The sequence below is a fragment of the Pleuronectes platessa genome, chromosome 23 (genome assembly GCF_947347685.1).
Source record: "Pleuronectes platessa chromosome 23, fPlePla1.1, whole genome shotgun sequence".
NCBI lineage: Eukaryota > Metazoa > Chordata > Actinopteri > Pleuronectiformes > Pleuronectidae > Pleuronectes > Pleuronectes platessa.
In genome coordinates, this window is record NC_070648.1 from 830,537 (window position 1) to 852,006 (window position 21,470).

At 45.8% G+C, this 21,470-nt stretch overlaps 4 protein-coding genes across 5 annotated transcripts; 2 read left to right on the forward strand and 2 right to left on the reverse strand.

Moving 5' to 3' along the window:
- Nucleotides 1-327: 327 nt before the first annotated feature.
- Nucleotides 328-1,955, forward strand: LOC128430558 (complement C1q tumor necrosis factor-related protein 3). Its single transcript, XM_053416659.1, has 4 exons — nt 328-677; nt 766-831; nt 976-1,107; nt 1,675-1,955. Exons 1-4 carry the CDS (start codon nt 419-421, stop codon nt 1,953-1,955), a joined length of 738 nt encoding a protein of 245 aa, XP_053272634.1. The 5' UTR covers nt 328-418.
- Nucleotides 1,956-2,064: 109 nt separating this feature from the next.
- On the reverse strand, nt 2,065-6,128 carry si:ch211-63p21.8 (kelch-like protein 33). Its single transcript, XM_053416360.1, has 4 exons — nt 5,123-6,128; nt 3,681-4,620; nt 3,406-3,573; nt 2,065-3,068 (listed from the first exon to the last, which is right to left on the reverse strand). Exons 1-4 carry the CDS (start codon nt 5,958-5,960, stop codon nt 2,546-2,548), a joined length of 2,469 nt encoding a protein of 822 aa, XP_053272335.1. The 5' UTR covers nt 5,961-6,128; the 3' UTR covers nt 2,065-2,545.
- A 7,545-nt stretch (nt 6,129-13,673) lies between these two features.
- On the reverse strand, nt 13,674-14,568 carry si:ch211-63p21.1 (uncharacterized). Its single transcript, XM_053416595.1, has 3 exons — nt 14,461-14,568; nt 14,077-14,160; nt 13,674-13,883 (listed from the first exon to the last, which is right to left on the reverse strand). Exons 1-3 carry the CDS (start codon nt 14,527-14,529, stop codon nt 13,734-13,736), a joined length of 303 nt encoding a protein of 100 aa, XP_053272570.1. The 5' UTR covers nt 14,530-14,568; the 3' UTR covers nt 13,674-13,733.
- A 2,696-nt stretch (nt 14,569-17,264) lies between these two features.
- Nucleotides 17,265-21,245, forward strand: si:ch211-63p21.2 (FH1/FH2 domain-containing protein 1). 2 transcript variants are annotated; one of them, XM_053416292.1, is made up of 10 exons: nt 17,265-17,657; nt 17,825-18,302; nt 18,572-18,712; nt 18,823-19,005; nt 19,343-19,462; nt 19,543-19,704; nt 20,044-20,306; nt 20,384-20,606; nt 20,884-21,001; nt 21,084-21,245. In XM_053416292.1, the coding sequence occupies exons 2-10, from the start codon at nt 17,829-17,831 to the stop codon at nt 21,110-21,112; spliced, it is 1,713 nt and encodes a 570-aa protein (XP_053272267.1). In that variant the 5' UTR covers nt 17,265-17,657; nt 17,825-17,828; the 3' UTR covers nt 21,113-21,245. The 2 variants fall into 2 exon arrangements, with proteins under 2 accessions (XP_053272267.1, XP_053272266.1); XM_053416291.1 differs by having other exon boundaries at nt 17,266-18,302.
- Nucleotides 21,246-21,470: the final 225 nt, after the last annotated feature.

The window sequence follows — 21,470 nt, forward strand, 5'->3', positions numbered from 1 at the left end:
GACATTGATGATTGTAGTGCATCAGAATGTGGGCTTAGTATTACAATGATATGTGATAAAGGTATTTTGATAGTTTAAAGGAGGTTTCCGTGGAGTTTTCTTGGATTTTTCTCTGTGTGCTATTGTGAAGATGGGATTTTTACATTATAACACATTGTGAAACTACAAAACCTACAACGTATTATTCATTATTGTTATTTTTCTCATTTACTATTTTAACTTGACTGGAAGCCATGTTTGCACAATCCTACCAGGGCCTGTTGGGACATGAGTGGAACTCGTGTCCCTGAGGGGCCTGAACACTTCTTCCCCTCTTCAATGAGGAGGGCAGGTATATGAGCCACTGCAGGAAAACCTCCTTCCACAAGCAAGAGAAAACTTACCGCACATCACACAACACACATTTACAGGTGAGCCAATGGGGTCCTGGTCTTTGCTTGTGTTGAGCCTCCTGGGGATGTTGTGTGTGGAGCCCGGGTTTGGACAGAGAGGCGACGTGGACCTGGGGGAGTGGATGAGAGCTCAAGAGAAGCTGACTAAGGATTTACTGGAGAATCAGAGACGTGTAGAAACCCAACAGCAGGATCTTGAAGCCCTGGAGGCCCGGCTCAATGCGACTGTTCACCAGCTGATGGGGCAGAAGGCCGACATAGACCAACTGAAGGAGGAGAACAAAGGTACGTGATCACAACTGGAATATTACCACAAATTATCCCAGTAATGCATTTCGTCAGTTAATATATTTCATTTTCAAAACTGGCACAGACCTGCAAACACGACTGAACGCCTCAGAGATGGAGATTGATAAGCTGAAACAGAGCGGTGGTAAAGGTAAGACAAGCAGACTTTAACCACTGGTTTATCAATATTCTACTGTAGAAAAATGTATCTGGTATTCCTGAAATAAGTCATCTACTCTCTGCGTGTGATTTCTTTCACTTTAACCTGAACACTTCTCTACATGTTTTCTCACAGCCGCTCCTCAGATCGCATTCTCGGCCTCTCTGTCAAACTCGGGGGAGATTTACAGCGGACCCTGCACAGACAAGTCTCTCATTTTTAAAAGAGTCTTCTCAAACACCGGCGACGCCTACGATCACAATACAGGTTGGTTAAAATATCAACATCAAAGAACTGGTTTGAAACTAATTTGTTCTTGTAATCACTCGATGTCCAGAGGCTCTTAAACTCAAACACCTGCTTCTGGTATTTGAAACAAGATCAAACAATGTGAGAGAATTCAATGAGACCACATGAGCTCATCACAGTGCTCTTATGAAATTAAAGCTGATCATTATTTTTTAGATGTGTGTAAATCACATTCCAGCTCTAATGGAGCCTGTTTTCTGTTTTGGATCATGAATAAATTAATTTGAATGATAATTCATTAATCACCTTGAGTTTCCTGCTCCTTGGTTCTGAAAAGCCACAATTCAAAAAGGTTTGCCCACACTCATATCAGTGTATACAACAATCAGGATATCAAACCACTAAACATGATTTTTCTATCCCATTAATTATTCCCTGAAAAATAGGCTACATTTTCCCCATGTTTGAGAACAAATCTGTGGTCAGCCTCTTTGTGGAAATCCGTTCTGTAGTTTTTGCAGACTCCTGCTGATTAACTCAACTTGTAATGTCACTGAGTCATTTAGTGTCTTCTCTGTGTTGCAGGAATCTTCACGGCGCCTGTCGGTGGCTCCTACTTCTTCAGCTTCAGCACCTACGGCTACAACACCCACGTGATGGGCGCCATGTTGATGAAGAACGGCCTCCTGCAGATTTCCACCCATGAAAGCCCGACAGCCGACGGCTCGGACAGCAGCAGTAACGCTGCTGTGCTGCGCCTGGCGGCCGGCGACAGGGTGCACGTGGAGCTGTGGGACAACGGCAGAGTGTTCGATAACCTGAACGGACACACCACCTTCTGTGGGTTTCTCCTCTTCCCCATGTAGATCAACACACACATTATATTCTCACTGCGGTTCTCTCCTGACATGATAAGAAAAAACTCAATTCATGTTTTCATTACTCAGAGAATTTTATTAAAGTTATGTGGGAAAATTCAGCGTAAATACTGCAAAATAAATAAACTCACTACATTGTCCGTTTTCTTTTCTCTGCTGATTCTGCCTGATGGACTGAAAACTGAACTATGACCACAAGTGGGACAGCGCCCTCTTGTGTTCACAGTGAGTTTTAGAATCCATAGTTATTTTATACTTTTTGTCCTGGATTTAAACACCTTTAAATAAATTAAATTCATCTCAACCAAAGTATACCACAGTTCATTGATGTCCTACTTTTGACAAGCCTAAAGATTTATCTAATTTACACTGTAAAATAAACTATATTGGAAATACCCTCATCCTGCCCTCATCTGCAGTGGATGATCTGACAGTGACAGCTTCAAGTCTGATTCCTCAGGTAAACTATTCCAGAGGCCCGGGGCCTCACCATTTGTCTTTAGCCTCGACCGACTGATACCTAACCGGGCGAGCAGAAGATCTCAAACAATAAGCGACACACTTTTTATCAACATGTCTTACAAACGTAAATCTGGTGGCAAAACCAGCAGAGACGCTCGTATGTCATTGTTGGGCCCGGGCATCTTGCCCATGTTTTCCCACCTCTGCGTTGTGGGGTCATAACGATGAACCATGTTTGTGTCGCTGTATTCCTCGTGGCTGTATCCACCCAGCACGTAAAACTTTCCCTCCAAAACCGCACTTCCTGCTCCGACATGCGGCACCGGCAGAGATGTGATCGCGGTCCAGGTGTCAGTGTCCGGGTTGTACACTTCACAGTCAAGCATGTCCACAACGTTCACAGGTGCACCTGCGGTGGTTCCTCCTGCGACGTAGAGGCGGTCGCCCAGAGTCTCCATGCAGTGTTTAGCCCGAGGTTTGTTCATGTTCGCCAGATAGGTGCTTCCTGTCTCTGGGTGGTACCGAAACATGGAGGAAAGACACCTGTAGTCGCTGTTCATCCCTCCTGAGACCAGGATCTGCCCTTGTACGACTTTTGCCACATGACCGCTCAGAGGTAGATCCAAGGGCCAAGTGAAGCTGAAAGAGAAACGATTCATATGTACGAATATTTGCACTGATCAGCCAAGACACAGTTTCATATAATCAGCTAATAAATATTTTAAACATGGTTATAAACCAAATTACATGTTTACAACTATGGCGCCTTATTCTCAGACTTTTTTAAAATGTCAATATGTTTCTTGTTAGTTCTCTCCCTTTTTGGAATGATCTTTGACCTAGGGAATAATCTCTGGTCAAACAACAATACAGATTTGGTGCAAGCTACCGATGTAGTAGATCGTTGTTAAGCAAACCTGACCAAATTCTTGAAATGCTTATTACACTTTGCTTTGAAAAATCCCATCAGACTGACCTCCAAGAGTTTGAAGTGGGGCAGTATCGTTCCACACTTTCTATATATTCCGGGTCACAGTGTCCACCTATGGAGAACACCTTCCCCTCCAGCACAACCACAGAGAACAGGCATCTGTTCTGCTGCATGTCAGCCAGTCTCTCCCAGCTGTTCTGATGGGGGTCATATCTACAGATGTGGAGACAAACAATATGTGTATAGAAGCAGTGATGGATTCTGGATTTGGAAAGCTGTAAATGAATGTTCCTGGAATATTCAAGAGCAACTTCCCTCACCTGTAAACAGAAGTCAGGGTGTCATCGGTGCCATAATACTTTTTGCCCCCGAACACGTATAGTTGTCCAGTGAGCACCGCCACCTCGTGACTGAACCTCGCCGACTCTGGTAATTCTCCCAGCCGTCTCCACTCCATCGCCTTTTTTATCCCTGTGTGGCTCCTCAGGGAATTTCCAAACCAGAGTTCTCTGCTGATGCTGCGGTTAGATAGGTCTTCAGAGGTCTGTTCACCCCCAATCAAGACCAGACTCTCTTTTGGCAGATAGATGCGGCACTGACTCTCTGGTGAAACCTCATTGGAGCAGAATTCCTTAAAGATTGCTTCGTAGAGCTCGACCAGGCTGTGATGCGTCCAAATATCCAAAGACTGGACCTCATTGAATTCCTTGAATGTCATCAGGGGAAAATGGATAGTTTTCATTAACACCTTAGCAAGTTTGAGCCTTTTCTTGGGCTTAGCTTGAATCCATGCTACCACTGCTTTGAATACAACAAGCTCAGATGGAACGCAGAGTGAGTGACTGCTCAAGTACTTGAGGAGTTGTTTGGCTGGGAGATCCTTGAACTTTAAGGTGCACGCTACCTTTTGGAATTGTCGCAGGACAAAGTCGTCCGCACTTTCGAGCAGCTGCACCATCTCGTAAGCCAAAGCAAAAGATGCCACATCCAGGCAGGAGAGGGGATTGATTTCTCCCTGCAGGAAGTCGAGACACAAGGAGAGGGCTGGCTGATATTGGAGCTGGAGGGTGGTGCTGGTAATCTCAAAGACAAAGCTCCAGCTGAGGGGCAGAGTGCCGCTGTATGAGCAGCCGACCAGAAGCTCCATCTCAGACGCCAACAGGGAGGGGAGAGCCACCCGAGGCTGATGGGACTCCCTCATCCCCGAGGTAAACATGCCATGGAAGTAGTCGCTTCCTGCAGCCAGGATGACTCTGTGGACTAAACAGATGATGATTTACTATAGACGAGCCTCTGCTTGTTCTTTGTTCCATGAAAGATTATTAAATTACATCATGGCAAATCCAAACCACATTCTTTTCAAGTCATTTGGAAACATTACAGAATTATGATCTAATGTATGGTTCAGTTATCTCTGGATGGAACGCTCCCTCACAAAGAAATGTTTTCTGTTTCAACTTCAATATCACGATGCCCCACATCTGCTAAATGCAGCGCACACCGGCCAACTGGCCAATCAGAGCAGACTGGGCTTTTTCAGAAGGGGGGGTTTTAAAGAAACAGGAGCTAAGACCAAGTGTTGGAGACAGAGGCTGAAGAGAGGAGCTGCAGCGATGGACAGTCTGAGGACAGTGTTTCTGAACATTAGAGCATGAAAAGATTTTAAAGTAATAACACAAATTAAAATGATCAACCAGGATATGAGGCACAATATGTCTCCTTTACACCTTTACATAAACACATTAATTGGTGGTCTACTAACCCGGAAGCGATGCTCCAATACCTTCCAACGTGACATCACAGCCCACCCTGTCCATCCACAGCTGCTTGATGGACTGAAGACTGATCTTCCTTTCCTCCGCAGCAGAGATCTTTTCTTCTTTCTTAATCCCTCCAGTTTTCGGTGACTCTTCCTCGTTGCAGAGATCCATCACTCGAGGGACGCAGAGTGTTTGAGCTGCGCCCTTTATCCGATTCACCGTGTCCTTGTTCAGACGGGACATATATCCAGAATAGGCAAACTCCACAACTGCCTCTAATCCAACAGCATCCACTTCTGGACCCAGGGACATTGACCACCTTGTATCATCTTCTCTTTTATTGTTTTCTGTATTTCTTCTGCTCAGGCTTTCCCGGACAAGGGAGCTGACAGCAGCCAGGACAGGGGAGTGTACCTGGAAACTCTGCCCGGCCTCTGTGCTCAAATTCAGGTCGGTGAGAAGGGAAGAGTCCCTGAACTCTGTCAAAGTGAGAAATAAATCGGTGGGATAATCGTCTCTGCAGTAAACCTTCCCCTCATCTTCATCCTTACAATCCATGTCTTTGTATGATATATGATCTGCTTCCTCTTCATCTGATGAGTTCTCTTGTTCCTCCAGAAGATCTTGTTCCTCCTGAAACCCTCCTCTGGATCCTGTGAATGAGTCTTCCTCATTTGTCAGCTTCTTGTTCTCATCCTCCTCTTCAGTCCACACTCCAAGGACTCTACTGTCATTCCTCCTTGGTTCTTCCACTTCCTCGGGATCCTTGTGTTGTTTCTCTACGGCTCTTTTTCCGTTGTTCAATTTTTCAGAATTATAACCTTCATCCTCCGATCCCATCCGCCGAGAATCTTCATCAGATTCAGATGAATCTGAGAAGTTTTCTTCGTCTTTTAAGGTTTTACTGCCGTCTTCTTCCTCTTGTACCTGCTCTTCCTCCTTCTCTTTACCATCTTCCTCCACCTCCTTATTCACCACAGGCTCAATTGCTTCCTCCACTTCTCCCTCTTCCTCCCATCGCTCTGCTTCTATCAGCCCTCCTTCCCTCCTTATCATCTCCTCGTCCTCCCTCCCATTCCCAATTCCAACTATTTCTGCTTGCGTCACTTCTTTTTCCTCCTCCTCTTTCACCTCCCTCCTCCCTTTGTCCTCCCTGTCTTCTCCATTATCGCTCCCTTCCCCTCCCACTTCCTGTTCCTCTGCCTCTGTCTCCCCATTTTGTTCCCTCTTCTCTTTAATTTCTTCCTCTATTTCTTCTGGCTCCATCATCCCCAGATTTACCTCTTCACTCACTTCCTCATATTCCCCTACTTCCTCCTGTTGCTCTGCGATTGTCACCTCCTCCACCTCCCCCTTCTTTCCTCCCTCCATTTCTTCTGTCACCTCCCTCTCCTCCTCTACATCCACCTGCTTGTCCTCCTCAAACTCCGTCTCTCCCTCATTTTCTTTCTCTTCCTCCTCTTCTTCTGTGACTTGTACATCATTCACCAGCACCGTTAGCTTTACCTTCTTCTCTCCTTCTCCCTCCTGCTCGCTCCCTTCTTCTTCCTTCCTTGTCCAACATGCTTCATTTTCCTCCTCTTCCTCACTGTCCTCCTCCGTTTCCTCACCATCGTCCTCCTCCTCCTGCTCCTCCAGATTTGTCCAACGACTCAGCCTCTCACTCAATGTCCTCCTCCTTTTCTTCTCCATACTTTTCTTCCATTCCTCCCACTCCTGCTGCAGGTGTAGAGTAACCACTACCATACTTTAATCGGTGCTAATCCCTCTAAATCCCACCTCCCTTTTCCCAAATCACTAACCACACTGACACTTCTCGAATGCCACAAAATTGCAGGATACTTAGTTTTTTTTACAGCGTTTGATCAAACGGCACAAAGAAAAATCCTCCGGTGATAATCCAGAGGTTGGATGTTACTGTTGCAGGCAGCTCTACCTCTGTCTGCAGGCAGCAGCCGTGTCCTGTCCTTCTCCTCCTCTCTCTCTCTCTCCTGTATTAGAGTTTTCAAAAGTGGTACGGGTGCCCTAGATTTCTCACATATCCTGTTATACACCCGCTAACTGAAATTCTAGACTGTTTTGGCGGCTTCAGTTTGAATCCTTACAGAGATTTGTGAGGAGATGATGCACCAAATACATTAAGGTTACTTTTGCTGTATTGTTGGGGGGTTGATTCTTTTTCTTCTTCTTCATAAAAATAATAGTAATAATACTGATAAAGTTAATTTGTACTGAGTTAGAAAAATAAAAGTGCATATTATACAAAAACTCCGGTCAAACTGCGTAATGCAATAAAACAAAACAGACACAGAACAACAGTAAAACAATAAGAAGACAAATCTAGAAGAAAATACCCTAACCCTACAAACATTTCTGTACACGTTTTATTTGCTTTTTAACCCGATTCTGCTGATCTTTGTTATTATTAACCTTTCATCATTTTATATGTTGATAATCAACAAGGCCCATATTCACAGGTCTGTGTTTTTTAATCCACACATTGAAGATTTGGTTCCAGGCTAGTTATAAACAAGAAACTAATCTTGTTTATAACTGCGACACAGCAAATCTCTGCCAAAATGAGCTCAAGCACCGAGACATGTCGGAGCTGGGGGGTCTTGGATCTTTATTCGGGCCCATATGACTTGAGGATCAGTATTAAATGCCCAGAGGGTCAATAGAGGGATCACGTTGCTCCTCTACAGCCAAACACAGTGGAATCTGGGTCAACTGTTGAGTGGGACTGGAAGGCCGAGGGGGCAACAAAACAACAACACTTATACTTGTCTGCGTTGGAGCCGGCAGACAAAGCAAACAGCTGGGTCCCACTGTAACCTTGACTGGGAAATAGCTTCACGTGTCTGGAGCAGCCGACAGTGGACCCTCACAAATCACCACGCTGTCAGAGATAACAGCTGGATTGGTTTGCTTTAGCTATCAATACATTCCTATACATCTCCAAGGTCTACATGAATCTCAAACTGTAACAAAACCGTCGAGCATTCAGGGGGAAAGTTTTCTATTATTTTCTATCGCTCACACCAGCCGCCTCCTGGACTCTCAAAGTTTTAACGTAGTGGGACAGGGCCCAGTTCAAGATAGGATGAGATATGCAAGACTACAGAATAATAACCACCTTTCACTACAGATATATTGTTTGTGGAGAAATGTACGTGAGTAAAGTACAGTGGCACATCTACAAAGATGTAAACTGTGCATGAGGAGATATTGAAATGGTCTATCTGTATATTGTCTAATGGTTGCAGTGGCTGATCTGGGTCTCTTGCTTTCCCACACAGTAAAGGGGACGACTGGACGAAGGGACGCTGGCTCCAGGACCCTGATGATGCCCAGTAACCAGGCTGCGAGTCAGGGGAAGGAATACTCCACATGATGAGGTGCAGGTGACGAGTGGAGTTTAAGAAGGAGAAGGAGTTTTAAGGGGCCTAAAGCGCATGATGTCCTTTCTGCAGTGAAGGACATCCACTATCTAGCATGGCTCTATCCAGCCCATCAGACTCTATAAATCTGGGCTGTAAGAAGGACTCAGATGACAGCAAAAAGAAATAGCAGAGTCACATGTGATGTTAGCGTGATCCCTTTTGGCAGCATGCCTTCCAGGTCACGGTCAGGGCGAGGGACGTGCACGTGCGGACTAACCCTAACCCTAACCCATCTTCAAGGAATATTTCAAATGTCTCTCTGTGTCCTGTGTGTCCCGTGCTGCCTCGAGCCGGGCATAACAGCCATACGTTATTTTAATGTGTTCAGTCAACCAGGGGTTTTCAACTGGTTGTGTCCGGGGGGCCACCATTCTGACTAGAAAGTAATCTGCATGTGCATAAAAGGAAGTTTTAACATTTGGTTTTCCATGTTGGTTTTATTTTAAAACCTTAAACAAATCTAGACATATCTACTTAACAAATCTAGAAAAAATCTTGTATGTAGTTGTACTGCATCTCAGAACCATATTTACATCAATATATAACGTTCATGACTTGAATGTACGGACATGTAGCTGACATGTTGAGAGAACGTTAAAGTAACGGTGATCAATAACAATCATGGTTTGTGCCAATTGTAGGGGCGTGCTTAGGCCCGATTTAAACTTGTCTATTCATTCTGTTGGGAGAACTGCTACTCGATAGACGTAAGTGTTATAACTCTCCTAAGAAATTGTTTCTCAACCAACAAACGTGGTAAAGTTGACTGTTATTGCAATTAATTGTTTTGGCTATTATGCCAATAAATTTTTCTCATTACAAAGTATTTGTTTTTTTGCTCTTTGTTTTATTTAATATTTTCATTATTAATTCTCCCCTTTTGGGCCTTCTTTTTGGGAAAATAAAAATTCCCATCACACAAACTACATCTCCAAGACCTCCTGAGAGTTTTTCTACCTAGCTCAACCGCTCTTCTTCACCTCCCTTTAACACGCATGCACAGGGGAAACTACTGGCAGTTTGTAGCCCCTCATCACCTTTATATTATTTTAGACATATTTTTCTTATTTTAGATATTTTTCACGATATTCAAGAGTAATCGGGAAATGTGTTGAAATATCAGAGTTAATTTCGCGGACCCCCTGCAATGCCGTCGCGGACCACCAGGGGGCCGCGGACCCCTGGTTGAAAACCCCTGTGTTAGATTGATGCCATCCACCAACACGGAGGAGGTGAGGTTTATGGCCTTTATACTGCTGTCAGCCACCAGGGGGAGATGGAGCCGCATTTTAATCCCTTTTAGGGAGCTGTCATGTCGTCCATCTTCATTTAAGATTAAGATTAAGATGCATTTATTTGTTCCAAACACATGCACAGACACACTCATGCAGTAGGGAAATTTAACCTCTGCTTTTGACCCATCTGGTGCAGGACACACAGAGCAGTGAGCAGCCATGTACGGCGCACGGGGAGCAGATGTTGGGGGAGTAAGGTGCCTTGCTCAGGGGCACTAGACAGGGTAGGGAGAATCTGCCCATAGTCCAAGTTTCTGCCACTAGTGCTCTGAAGTTCTACTGAATCTATCCACTGAAATGCTTTGAAGCAGGAATGGTGTGAGTGGGTGTGTTGGAAATGAAACTGGTGGGCAACACAATCCTACCTGAGGACACAAGGACTTTCAGCCGCACACACACACACACACACACACACACACACACACACACACACACACTCTCTCTCTCTCTCTATCTACCACTGAGCAGCTGAATGAACCTTTTCTTACAAAATTAAAAGAACATTTTGGGAAGGCAGATAACTGAGGGTAAGAATCATCACTAAATTACATTGTATAAAACATTCAATATATATATAAAAAGTCACAAAACCAAAATGTGCTGTTATCATAGACCGTAGAAAAAGATGGACAACATGACAGCTCCCCAAAAGCGAAGCTAATGCATATGTATTGCCCCCTTGTGTGCAGTATAGGTCATAACCCCCCCCCCCCCCCCCCCTCCTCTTTGTTCACAGATGGGACATGGACAAAACAAAGAAGTCAAAACGTCAAATACCTTTTTTCTGTCATTGTGGGTAGTTTTTATCAGACTGGTAACTGTGGTCAGGTTTCAGGTAAAGGAAAATATCATGAGTTGCCCAAAAAAAGATGCTTATTCTTTTAAGGTTTATGGTTTAGTAGAAAAAACACAAGTTGTTGTTGTTTTTTGTCAAAATACAATCTAGTTTTATTGAACTTCTATTGCCCCAATGTAAACATAGGTGAAGATACATTATACACAAATAAAATCCGAGCATTACAACCGACTGGAACAAAACAATGTCCTAAACATGAATGAAATGAGCTTATACAACCGTTCTCCAAGGGATTAAACAAATTGAGTCTAAGTCATTCAAAAACAACTTAATGTTCAATGTACAGAACAGAAGCCACAGCTAAATGGCTCTTTACAGTAAGAAGCACGACTGATTGTCAAGTTCACTTTCTTAAATAATCACTCATGATCAGACACATAAACATAAATACTTTTCAACACGATAGTAATGTTTTGACTGTAACACTGTGAAAAGTGTTTAAATTACTTTAAAGTAGTTAAGTTCCACTAAAGCTCGTTTTATTTAGAGGTCAGCTCATTTCTCTAAAAATATACAAGTGCAGCCAGAGGGAGGAAGAGGAGGAAGAAGAAGAAGAAGAAGAATGGGAAGAATGAAGAAAGGGATCCACCTCTTCAGAAGTCAAATAACATATGCTGTCCCCAATGAGCAGATGCACAGTAGATCACACACCTGATCCCCCCCGCTATAGCTTTCTAAATATGATCATGTCTTATTTTAGTCCCTGCATTTGTGAAATATATTCATCGGAGATAAAAGTGGACACAGGAGACGTTTCACTGCAGCAGGAGCAGAGTGTTTGCATAGTTCGGCAGCAGCGTCGTGTTGACATGTTTTCCTATGGAGCCTGCCCCCCCCGCCCCCCCTCCACACATCATACTGCTCCTGTGGCTCGTTGAGATGAGAGCTCTATTTTTACAAACGAGGGGGTGAGGAAGCGAGGTGAGATGTTCTGAGGCAGAAGCAAAAGCTGAGTTCATGTTGTTTTCATCGGAGCACGTTCAGGAGCAGGGCACTGTGACATGAAACCCCAAGGTCAACCCCCCCCCCCCCCCCCAAGATGCTTCAAATCAGTTTAACATGTGAGGGAAAGAAGAAATAAAAACATCTCAACATTTCTTGGCCACAGCAGTCTGGACCAGGGTCTGACCCAAGCTCCAGGCTTCATGTGATCTGGTGACTTCTGGTTTCATGATGGAACTTAGGGAGCGGATTGAAGAATTGTGTCTGACAGACGTTTGTCAGGAGCTGCAGCAGCTCAGAAGGTCTGAACCAAACAGGAGGTGTGAAAGCCCATAGCTGGCCTGCTAACCTTTCCCCAGCACACTACATCTGTCTATGACCTTTTCAGATTTGTTGGAACTTTTTCACATGTTTGGAAGGATGCGGCGGAGATGTTGGGGTCAAGCCCCGGCCCAGGGGAGGAGGAAGGAGACGATAACGATGACGAGGGACACGGAGAGGGGGAGAGAGAGGAGGAGGAGGACAGGGAGAGAGAGGGAGGACGGCCAGGGGGACGTCAGCTTGGAGCCTCGGGGCGGATCCACCCGGCTCCTCTGCATCTCCACGTTGGGCCGGCAGATGATCAGCGGCCTCACCTGTGATATGCTCTCCTGAGGGACAGGGACGGGGGGGGGGGGGACAGACTCAATGCAGGCGTTTGGTTACAGCTGTTGTTTAAAGGCAACAATAGAAAAATTAAACAGTAAAAACACATTTACAGGCTGAATATCGCTATGTACACAATGTAAATAAAAACTAAACTGAATTCAAACCAATAATACTCAACCTTCTCCCTGTAGTTTATACCTTCATGCCTTGAAATACTTAACTGTTGTGTTAATACATACTTCACTCAGTTTCTTTTTGGTTCTCACACCAGACCTTTAGTCAACCAAGTGAGTTCAGTGGATTTGAATCAGCAGGATGAATCTTCTGCTGTGTGCTGTGATGGAGCCGTGCACTGTGCTTCCTGTCTCACCTCCAGGATGGTCCTGCTCTGGGTTCTGTCCGGACTGAGCCGGACGCTCCAGCGATGGGATCTGTGGCTCCTCCCACCATCGTCCTCGCTCTCCGTGGTGTCTTGCCGAGCGACGCGGGGACGCTTACGTCTCCGCGAGCTGATTCGCTGGAGGGAGCCCGGCTCCTGAAGTCTGAGCCAATCCAGGTAAAAGGCACAAGGTTAGACGATCACACATGTGTGGGGTTACACACGTGTGAAGAATTGTGTTTGTGTGTTTGTGCACATCACAAACCTGCAGTCTGTATCCTCTATATCAGCATCAGCATCACTCTCCCCCTGAGGGTCCGACAGCAACCACTCTTCCTGCAATACACGATATATATATATATATATAATCAAATACAAAAATGTGTATAAAGACAAATATAATATAGAAAACAATCGAAGCTGCTGCATCGTGTCAGAGACGACCTTTGTTCTCCTGCTCGCTGAGCCACAACCTCTACTCACTGTGCAAGGGATTTTATTTTGAAGGTTTTGGATGAAAAACCAAACAGTGAATCATCTATTTCTAAACCCAAAGCAACACTTGATGATGCAGCTGGTCTGCGTGACTGCTCTCGTGCGTCATTTTCTATTTCCACCATTGTTATTTTGCATGAGTCAGCTGATGCCTCTGCACAGGACTGATGAGCTCAGGGACTCTCACACGGCGAAGTTGTTTCTGTTCCACGGGAGAAGAAGAATTCTGATATTGAGACGGAAACTGTGAGAGAAAACATCCGTGACCTCAGATCGTGGGACGTGAAACCACAACCTGCTGCCACCACTGCAGGACACATGGAAAGAACTACATCCTGATCTCAATAGTTACTTTATTTTATTTTGTAAAACTTCTATGGAGTTTGGCTCTCTGTAACTCTAGTGAGTGGGTTCCATCTCCTGGTTCAGGAAGCAGAGCATCATGGGTAATATCCAGTCAACACATGGGTAAACTACCAAAGTAAAGGCAACAACAAAACATGTCAGAAGCTTTTATAAGGAGCTGCAGACACATGCAGGCGAGACTCTTAAGTATCAGAAGTAGGTGTATTCACTAAAGGGCTTTTTGAGACACACACACACGTACAGACACACACACACACACTTTACCTCTGTGCCGTAGCCCTCAGAGTACCTGGTTAGCATCACCCTGTGTTTCCCACAGTGTTCACACAGCAGTTTGTCCTGAGCAGAGGAGGCAAGAAGGACAAGGACACGTGAACATTCACCCACACTGAGGACGTGTCCTCTGAAATGTGAAGTGGATGAACAGAGCGCGAGAAGGAGGAGGGTCGTGTGTTCAGAGCAGATGAAGAAACACTTTGTGATGTGAGCGGGCGGAGTGATGGCCTCAGACACTTGAGTGGGAAGCACTCACCGGCGTGGGCCTGTGTGCTTCTGAGTACAGTGTGCAGGGACCAGCCTCGCACAGACACACTACAGCTACACAACTCGCCCCCATCTGAGACAAAGACAGAGCGAGAGCGTTAAACACCTGTGATGTGTGAGTGGACGCTGTGCAGGGGAAGCTTCTCCTCCCTGTTGTCGTTAGACAGCAACACAAACTGTGTCGTGTATATGAGTGAAGGTAGAAAGGATCTGAAGGTTATCAGATATTACATATGAACGTGTTCTTCTATCAGCAACTTAACAACATGACAGAAACAACGTCTTATTCAGAAGAATGTCAATCATTGGAATATCTATATCAACAAAGTCAGAGATGAGTATGATGAGCAGGGTTTCATTAAAAAGATCTCACCTCACACTCATTGTCAAACGTCTCTCCGGAGGAGAAGAGGCCGTGGGGGTCGGAATCCCTCTGCAGCATGACCTCTGACCTCTGACCTCACAACCTCACACACACAGCTGTTGGGACACACACACAGGACAAATGGTTGAGTAACTGAGGGGATTACTGGAAACGCTGGTTGCTGCCTGTCGACTGTTCTGTAGCAGGACAAATGTCAGAATACTGTAAATACAATAGATAGAGATACAGAAGATAACTTATTATAAAATAAGGTGTAATATGCAGGTTCAAATAAAATACCTGACGACTTAAAGGAAATACCTGTCAGTGTTTGTTGGAACGTACAGTACGTCCTATACTATATATATATATATATACTGAATATACATCTAACCTTGCAGACAATACTTTGATATATTGGGTATGAGTCCCGAGCCAGTGATGTCATGTGTTTCCCCTGATGGAGAATCGTGCAGCTGCTGGAACGTGACGCTGAACGGACGCGTCATCACTGCACCTCTGGAACATCTGCGCAGCTCACGTTACGTAACAGCAGTGATGGAGCCGCACAACTCTTCACGTGAAGACGAGGCGGGAGAACACGCGGGTTTTATTCTGAATTTAAATAACGTGAAATCCTGTGATAACAACACACGTGACAAATAAACGCGATGGAAACGAGGCTGAATTATTATTGACGCGACGGTGAGAGAGAGAGAGAGAGAGAGAGAGAGAGAGAGAGAGAGAGAGAGAGAGAGAGAGAGAGAGACCGCAGCAGAGTGACACCTCTCACCTCTCACAGCATCTCTTTCCCGGTGTCCCGGAGCCGAGCCGCTAGCGGAGACCGGAGGCTGGCAGCTGCACGCGGCGGCGGCGGAAGCGGCGGGAGTCCGGGACATGGCTGCGCGTGGAGGCCGTGAGCTCGCGCGGCTCGTGAGAGTTTGACATTGTGGCGGATCCTCGGTGTGACGTCACCACGGGGGATGAGTGACAAGCAGGAGAGGGAGGCGCGCGCACGGGGGAGGGTTCCCAAAACAACACGGGAGCGCGCCAATTGGGGGGGGGGGGGGGGGTATAGCGTATTTCCAAATACAGTTTATGTCTGTATTTACAAAAGATCAATAAAATATAGTCTCTAATTTAAAAACACTCACAAAGTCATTGAAAACTAAAATAATCAGGATCAACAGGGACTCGAGGTCATAGATCAGAAACCAGATCATTTCATTCCATGTCAGTCGAGACTTTTGTGCCTGAATTAGTTGTAACTTTTAACTTTGAGCTTTCAGGAGCTCTGCACACTTTTAGAAAGACACAAACTTCTGGATTGAATCTGAATTATTCATCTTCATCCCATGTTGATTGACTCTCAGGCACAAGGACAGAGCCTCAGTCTCACAGAAGACCTGGTTCCAGTGAGAACTGTATATTTGTTTGAATAAGAGTCTTGGTTCCAGACGGCCGTCACATGACAAACTGCTCCCTCTGGTTTCTGAGCCAGACGACTTACAACCCTCATCGTTCTCAAAGTGGGAGCGATTACATGAAACGTTTCCCCTGATCTTTATCTGGTGCTGTCAGTGCTCAGAGGGAGTTGATGCTCAGTACAGACACAGACACAGACAGACAGAGACAAATACAACTCACACACACACACTCAGAAAACACATGCTCTGTTTATTTTGTTCATGACGAGACGATGCAAACAAACACAGACACACAAAATCACGTGCAAATAACAAAACCATACATGGACCGCAATGTTCCACCATCTGTTTCAGTTACTGCGACACATCATGTACTTGGAGCACAGACTGTCAATACAGATCTGCACTCGTTTTGAGACCTGTACTGGAGCCAGCCACCAGGGGGTGATACACATGGTGAGGCATCTTTCTGTGGAGAGCTGCCATGTCGTCCATCTTTGAATCTATGAATTAAACACAAATTTGTTAAAAACACTTCACCAAAGCTTTACATGGCAACTTATAGTTTTATCATGTGGTCAAAGAAATGGAAGGTTTGAACTATTTAAATTCTTTATGCTGCAGACATGAAAACTCAGTTGATAAATAAATGTCCAGGAGTTTTCCAGTTGGAGCTCATTTCGGCCGAGACGTCCCCTGAGCCCCGCTGCCGCCTGCAGGAGCACTGAGTGAGATAAAGTGTAATTAGGGGGGGGGCTAATGGGCGAGGGAGGGATCCTCATTATGGCTGCATGTGGACCATGCAAATGAAAGTACAGGTTCTCCCGTTATTCACCCAGTTAAGCTGCAGTGGCTTTGCAGTTGTTCTGCCGCCTCAGGTTCAATCACAGAATCTTTCTTCCTTTTTGAGACATTGTTTTGCGCCGTGCTTCACAATCTCTCTCTCAAAAGATTCACATAGCATTTTTATAGCATCAAATAAAAACCAAACTGATCAGAAATATGAGAACTTGACCACACATCAGTGTGAGAGGAACTCCTTCCATCCACTAACATGGAGGAGGCAGGATGTATAACCCACACTGCTGCCAGCCGGAAAGGGGCCATGGAAACACTTTTATGTCGTCCTTCTTTCTTATGTAAAGTCAACTTGCCATTGCCTGTATATAAAAATTTGCTGCCTGTTTATAGAAATACAGCTGGAAGTACAGAAGGGGATTCAGGGCAGATTTTGGTCTTGTGTGAGCTCAGGGGGGAGAAGCAGAGGCAGAAGAGGAGGGCAGCCACAGATCACCGGAGGCTGATAGAGGTTTGTTTATCCACATGAAGCACTACAAACAGGAGATGCAGCCCCGATAAGCAAATTAAGGGAAAGGGTGCAACTCAAATAAACCAAAACCGATGCACCTCTCGCCCTCTGTGCTTCTGAATCTCTCACACACAGAAAGACGGGGACAGAGAAGCGACGGCCGGAGAAGCAGCATTTGGACGTTCTGGAAGTTCTGCAGAGAAGCGTTCCTCAGCACACATCCCATCATAGCTCCTGGGAAATGCTCGTCTCTGACTGAAGTCACGTGTCTCTGGCACACGAGCAGGACAACGGTCAACTCTTGGATCAAACCAAGCTCGTCCTCTCATGAGTTCAGGGACAATTGCAGGTTACGGCGAAGTGAGAACATCCACCCAGAGGTGGTTGGAAGGTTGAGATTTTGTCGTGTGAGTTATGTGCGTCTGTGGTTGCAGAGTGAGGCGGTGAGCACCCACAGACATTCAGAGGAGGTGAGGCGGCGGCTCACTGCTCACATTTTGCTTTTGTGAGGCTGCATCCTTCATCTGATCAGCTTGTTTGTTGGAGTCACCTTTTCTTCAGCTCTTTAGAGAAATCATCACCTTCTTTGTCAGGTCAATGCCACTGAACATCAACAAAATCTCTGTTTGAGTCACAGAGCAATGAAGGAGGCCGAGCAAACCAAGGAGAACCCCCTGACCTGGGATCTGGACCAGCCCTGGACCTCCTTCCTCAAACCTGCTGCACGTCTGTGCCTCGACACCTTGGATTTCTCAGACCTCTGGGATGAGGAAGACAGCACAGAGGACGAGGGAACCATTTCAACTAATGAATCATCAACGTGCCTCCAAGCCCCTCCGGCACCCCCTCCTCTTCCTCCTCCTCCTCCTCCTCTTCCTCCTCTGGCACCTGCTTTATCCTCAGATTCCCTGAAAGGTTCGACCCTCAAATCTCGGACCTTGAAGCTCCACTGGAGGGCAATGCAGACTCTGGCTCCCCTTCCGAGGATGACCCGCTTTGGGACTCAGACCATTTGGGCCGGACTTGAACCGGTGGATCTGGATACAAACCGGCTGGAGTACCTGTTTGAGTCGAAGGGCAGTAGCACCTGCTTTAAGCTGGCCTCTGGGCGGCAGGTAACCAACATCAGTTGAGCCACGTTTGACCAATATTTGAGTTACCTTCAGGTTTTCTTTACATGTAAAACTTTGGGGAATTAGTCAGTAAATAATAATCAGATCAGATCATCATCACTAGTAAATTGTTGTTTGCTGCGTCATGTGAATAAAACAGAAGGCAGCACTTTTCCATTTGCTTTTATAAAACCACAAAAGTGTCTCTGTCTGCAGCCAATCCTAAAAGATGCTCTTACTAGTCGTGTATCTTTCCCTGCGTCTCGCCACAGAAGCAGCCGTCAGTGTCGGTGCTGGGGATGAAGCGAAGTAACATCATAACCATCACACTGAGCAGCCTGCCGCCCCCCCGCCTCCTCCCCCCTGCCATCTACAGCATGGACGGCAGCGTGCTGGACAGAGAGGACGTCCAGGTACAGTAGAGGTCGTGTCCCACAGTGAAGATTCAGCATCAGCATTTAATGAACAGTTGAAGTTTACTTTCTTACTGGATATGATAACATTTCCTTTATCCATCAAACAGCGGCTTCAAGCGTTGATCCCAACGGAGGAGGAGCTCTCTCTGATCAGGGACGCCAAGGCTCAGAACCCCCACTCTCCTCTGGCCCAGGCCGAGCTCTGCCTCCTCACTTTGGGGGAGATCTCTCACCTGAGCTCCAGGCTTCAGCTGTGGGCCTTCGCTCTGGACTACGACTCCTTAGAGAGGGTAAGAGACAACAGAATGAAATCTACAGAGCTTCAAAGAGATAGATGCACAAACTCATAAATATCAGCCCACTGAATATGCCAGTTTCATGTTTTATCTTCTGAGAAATCGAGAATAAGGTTTAAAAACACTTATCTTGCATTCCTGAAGAAAGGGTTCTTCAAAGATCCAGATCACATCGTTTCCACCAAGTGTTGTGATGAACCATCTGATAGATTTTGTGTAAAACTGACAAACAAACGCACATAAAAACATCCTCATAAAACACACAAGTATTGGTGGGACCACTTCCATGACCGCCTGTCACCAAAGATGTGATTATTCCTTCTCTTTGCAGGAGATAGCTGAGCCTCTCTTCCATCTGAAGAAGACGATGGAGCAGCTGGCAGGAAGCCAGACCTTCAGATGTATTCTGGCAACGGTGTTGGCGATCGGAAACGTTCTAAATGGATGTAAGGTGGGTGCACTGTGACTCCAGGCTCCGTCCTCGGTGCAGTTTTCAGTGTCAGTGAGGGTTTCTCTTCTTGTCCCACTAAGGCTCGTGGGTTTGAGCTGAGTTACCTGGGCAAGTTGTCCCAGGTGAGGGATACACACTCCCGCCAGCCGCTGCTGCACCATGTGTGTGTGCTGCTGCTGCAGCTCTACCCACAATCCTCCGATCTCTACTCCGACACCAGCGCTGTTACCAAAGCTGGAAAGGTGAGTAGTTATCGTGTGTGTGTGTGTGTGTGTGTGTGTGTGTGTGTGTGTGTCCTGACTGTGTATTTATGTTATGCTTGCATTCGACTTTGCAGGATTATATAAATATAAAATAAATTCAACATGTGTGCTGCCATCTAGAGGCCAAAGCATATTGATGGCCCCCTGGTGGCCGCCGTAATATAGGTCATAAGTTCTTCCTCCTCTACGTTAGTGGAAGGGACATGGACCGAACTCGTCCATGATTCTAAAAATCAACTATGTCAATTTGTTCTAAATGAATTTAGAAAACAATCCTCAAAATGTTGAAACTCCCCCGTGTTCTTCTCCTCTTTACAGTGCGATTACTCCCTAGTCCAGTCCAACCTCTCTCAGCTGGAGGCCCTGTGCAAAGCATCATGGGAGCAGCTGAAGGTGCTGGACAAGGCAGAGGAAAAGAGGAAAGGAGGAAAGGGGGAGAAGAGGAGAGGAGGAGGAAGAGGAGGAGGAGACGAGACCTCGGCTCAGGAAGGTTCACTCCGTCAACAGCTGCCGAAGATTTTGAAAGAGTGCGGGGAGAAGCTGAAGGTCCTCAGAGCTGTGCACCGCCGGGTCATCAACAGGTTACTGATCACAGATTCTTCCTCCTCAAACCGATCAACAATACATTTGTAAGACTTTCTGTTTTCTGGTTCTCCAGGTTCCACTCTTTCCTCTTGTTCCTGGGCTACTCCCGAGCGATGGTGAGAGACACCAAAGCCGAGGACTTCTGTAAAACCATCAGTAACTTCTCCCTGGAGTTCCGGTCCACACGGCAGGGCCTCCTGCTGCAGAGAGAGCGGGAGCGACCGAGGAGCGGCGCCGAAAACCAAAGCCCCAGAACTCCCGGAGGCCGGCGGAGAGGTCAACCAGCGCCCACACAGGTTTCTCTCATTTTAAAACTAAAACGATCTCCATCCACGAGTGTGTTTGCTCCTTATCAGTGATAATCCCGTCCATACTGTGCTGACACGCCTGAACACGTATCACGTGACCCTTCACATGCATTTGGCATGTGACTGCTGATGCAAACAGGAAGCAGATGCTCTCCTCTTAGTTACAGCAAATATACAAACAACGTACAGAAATGGTTGAAGTAAGGTCACGTGAGTAGCGTGGATGTTGCCTCATATCCTAACTGAAGCCCTGCTGCCTCCCCAGGAGACAGAGAGAAGTGAGGAGCAGTGTTTGCTGGAGGAGGTGCTGCGAACACCCGAGTCCATGTCGAGGCTGGACGCCACGCTGCCTCAACACCGCAGGAGGATGGCCGACATCCAAGGTGCTACATGCTACATGTTCTTTCTCTTATCTTATTGTGTATGGAGCGTGTCGTGCTGAACCGATGTTCTGCTTCTCGTCAGGTTCTTTCTCTCGGAAGCCGAAGTGTTGATCGACCTGACGTCACTGAGTCACGGAGGTGTGAGGATGTGAACAGGAGCTTAACACATCATGTGCCTTTATCAGTTTTTAATTATGTTTTCTGTTTGAAAGTGAAGATGCAATAAAAATCTGTTTTGATATAAGTGGGTTTCTGTGTGTGTTTTAATCAAAGGCGACAAATTAACATTGAAATATTTAACAATCAGTCACTAGAAATACAGCAGGCTGTTGTCTTAATGACTTTATCTCTTTGTTATTAGAGTATCTGTTATTATCTTGTTCAATATTTTGTATCTTTATTATGTTTTACTGCCTATTGACAATTTATTAATAGATTTATAATCATTTATTTATATATCTCTTTAAAT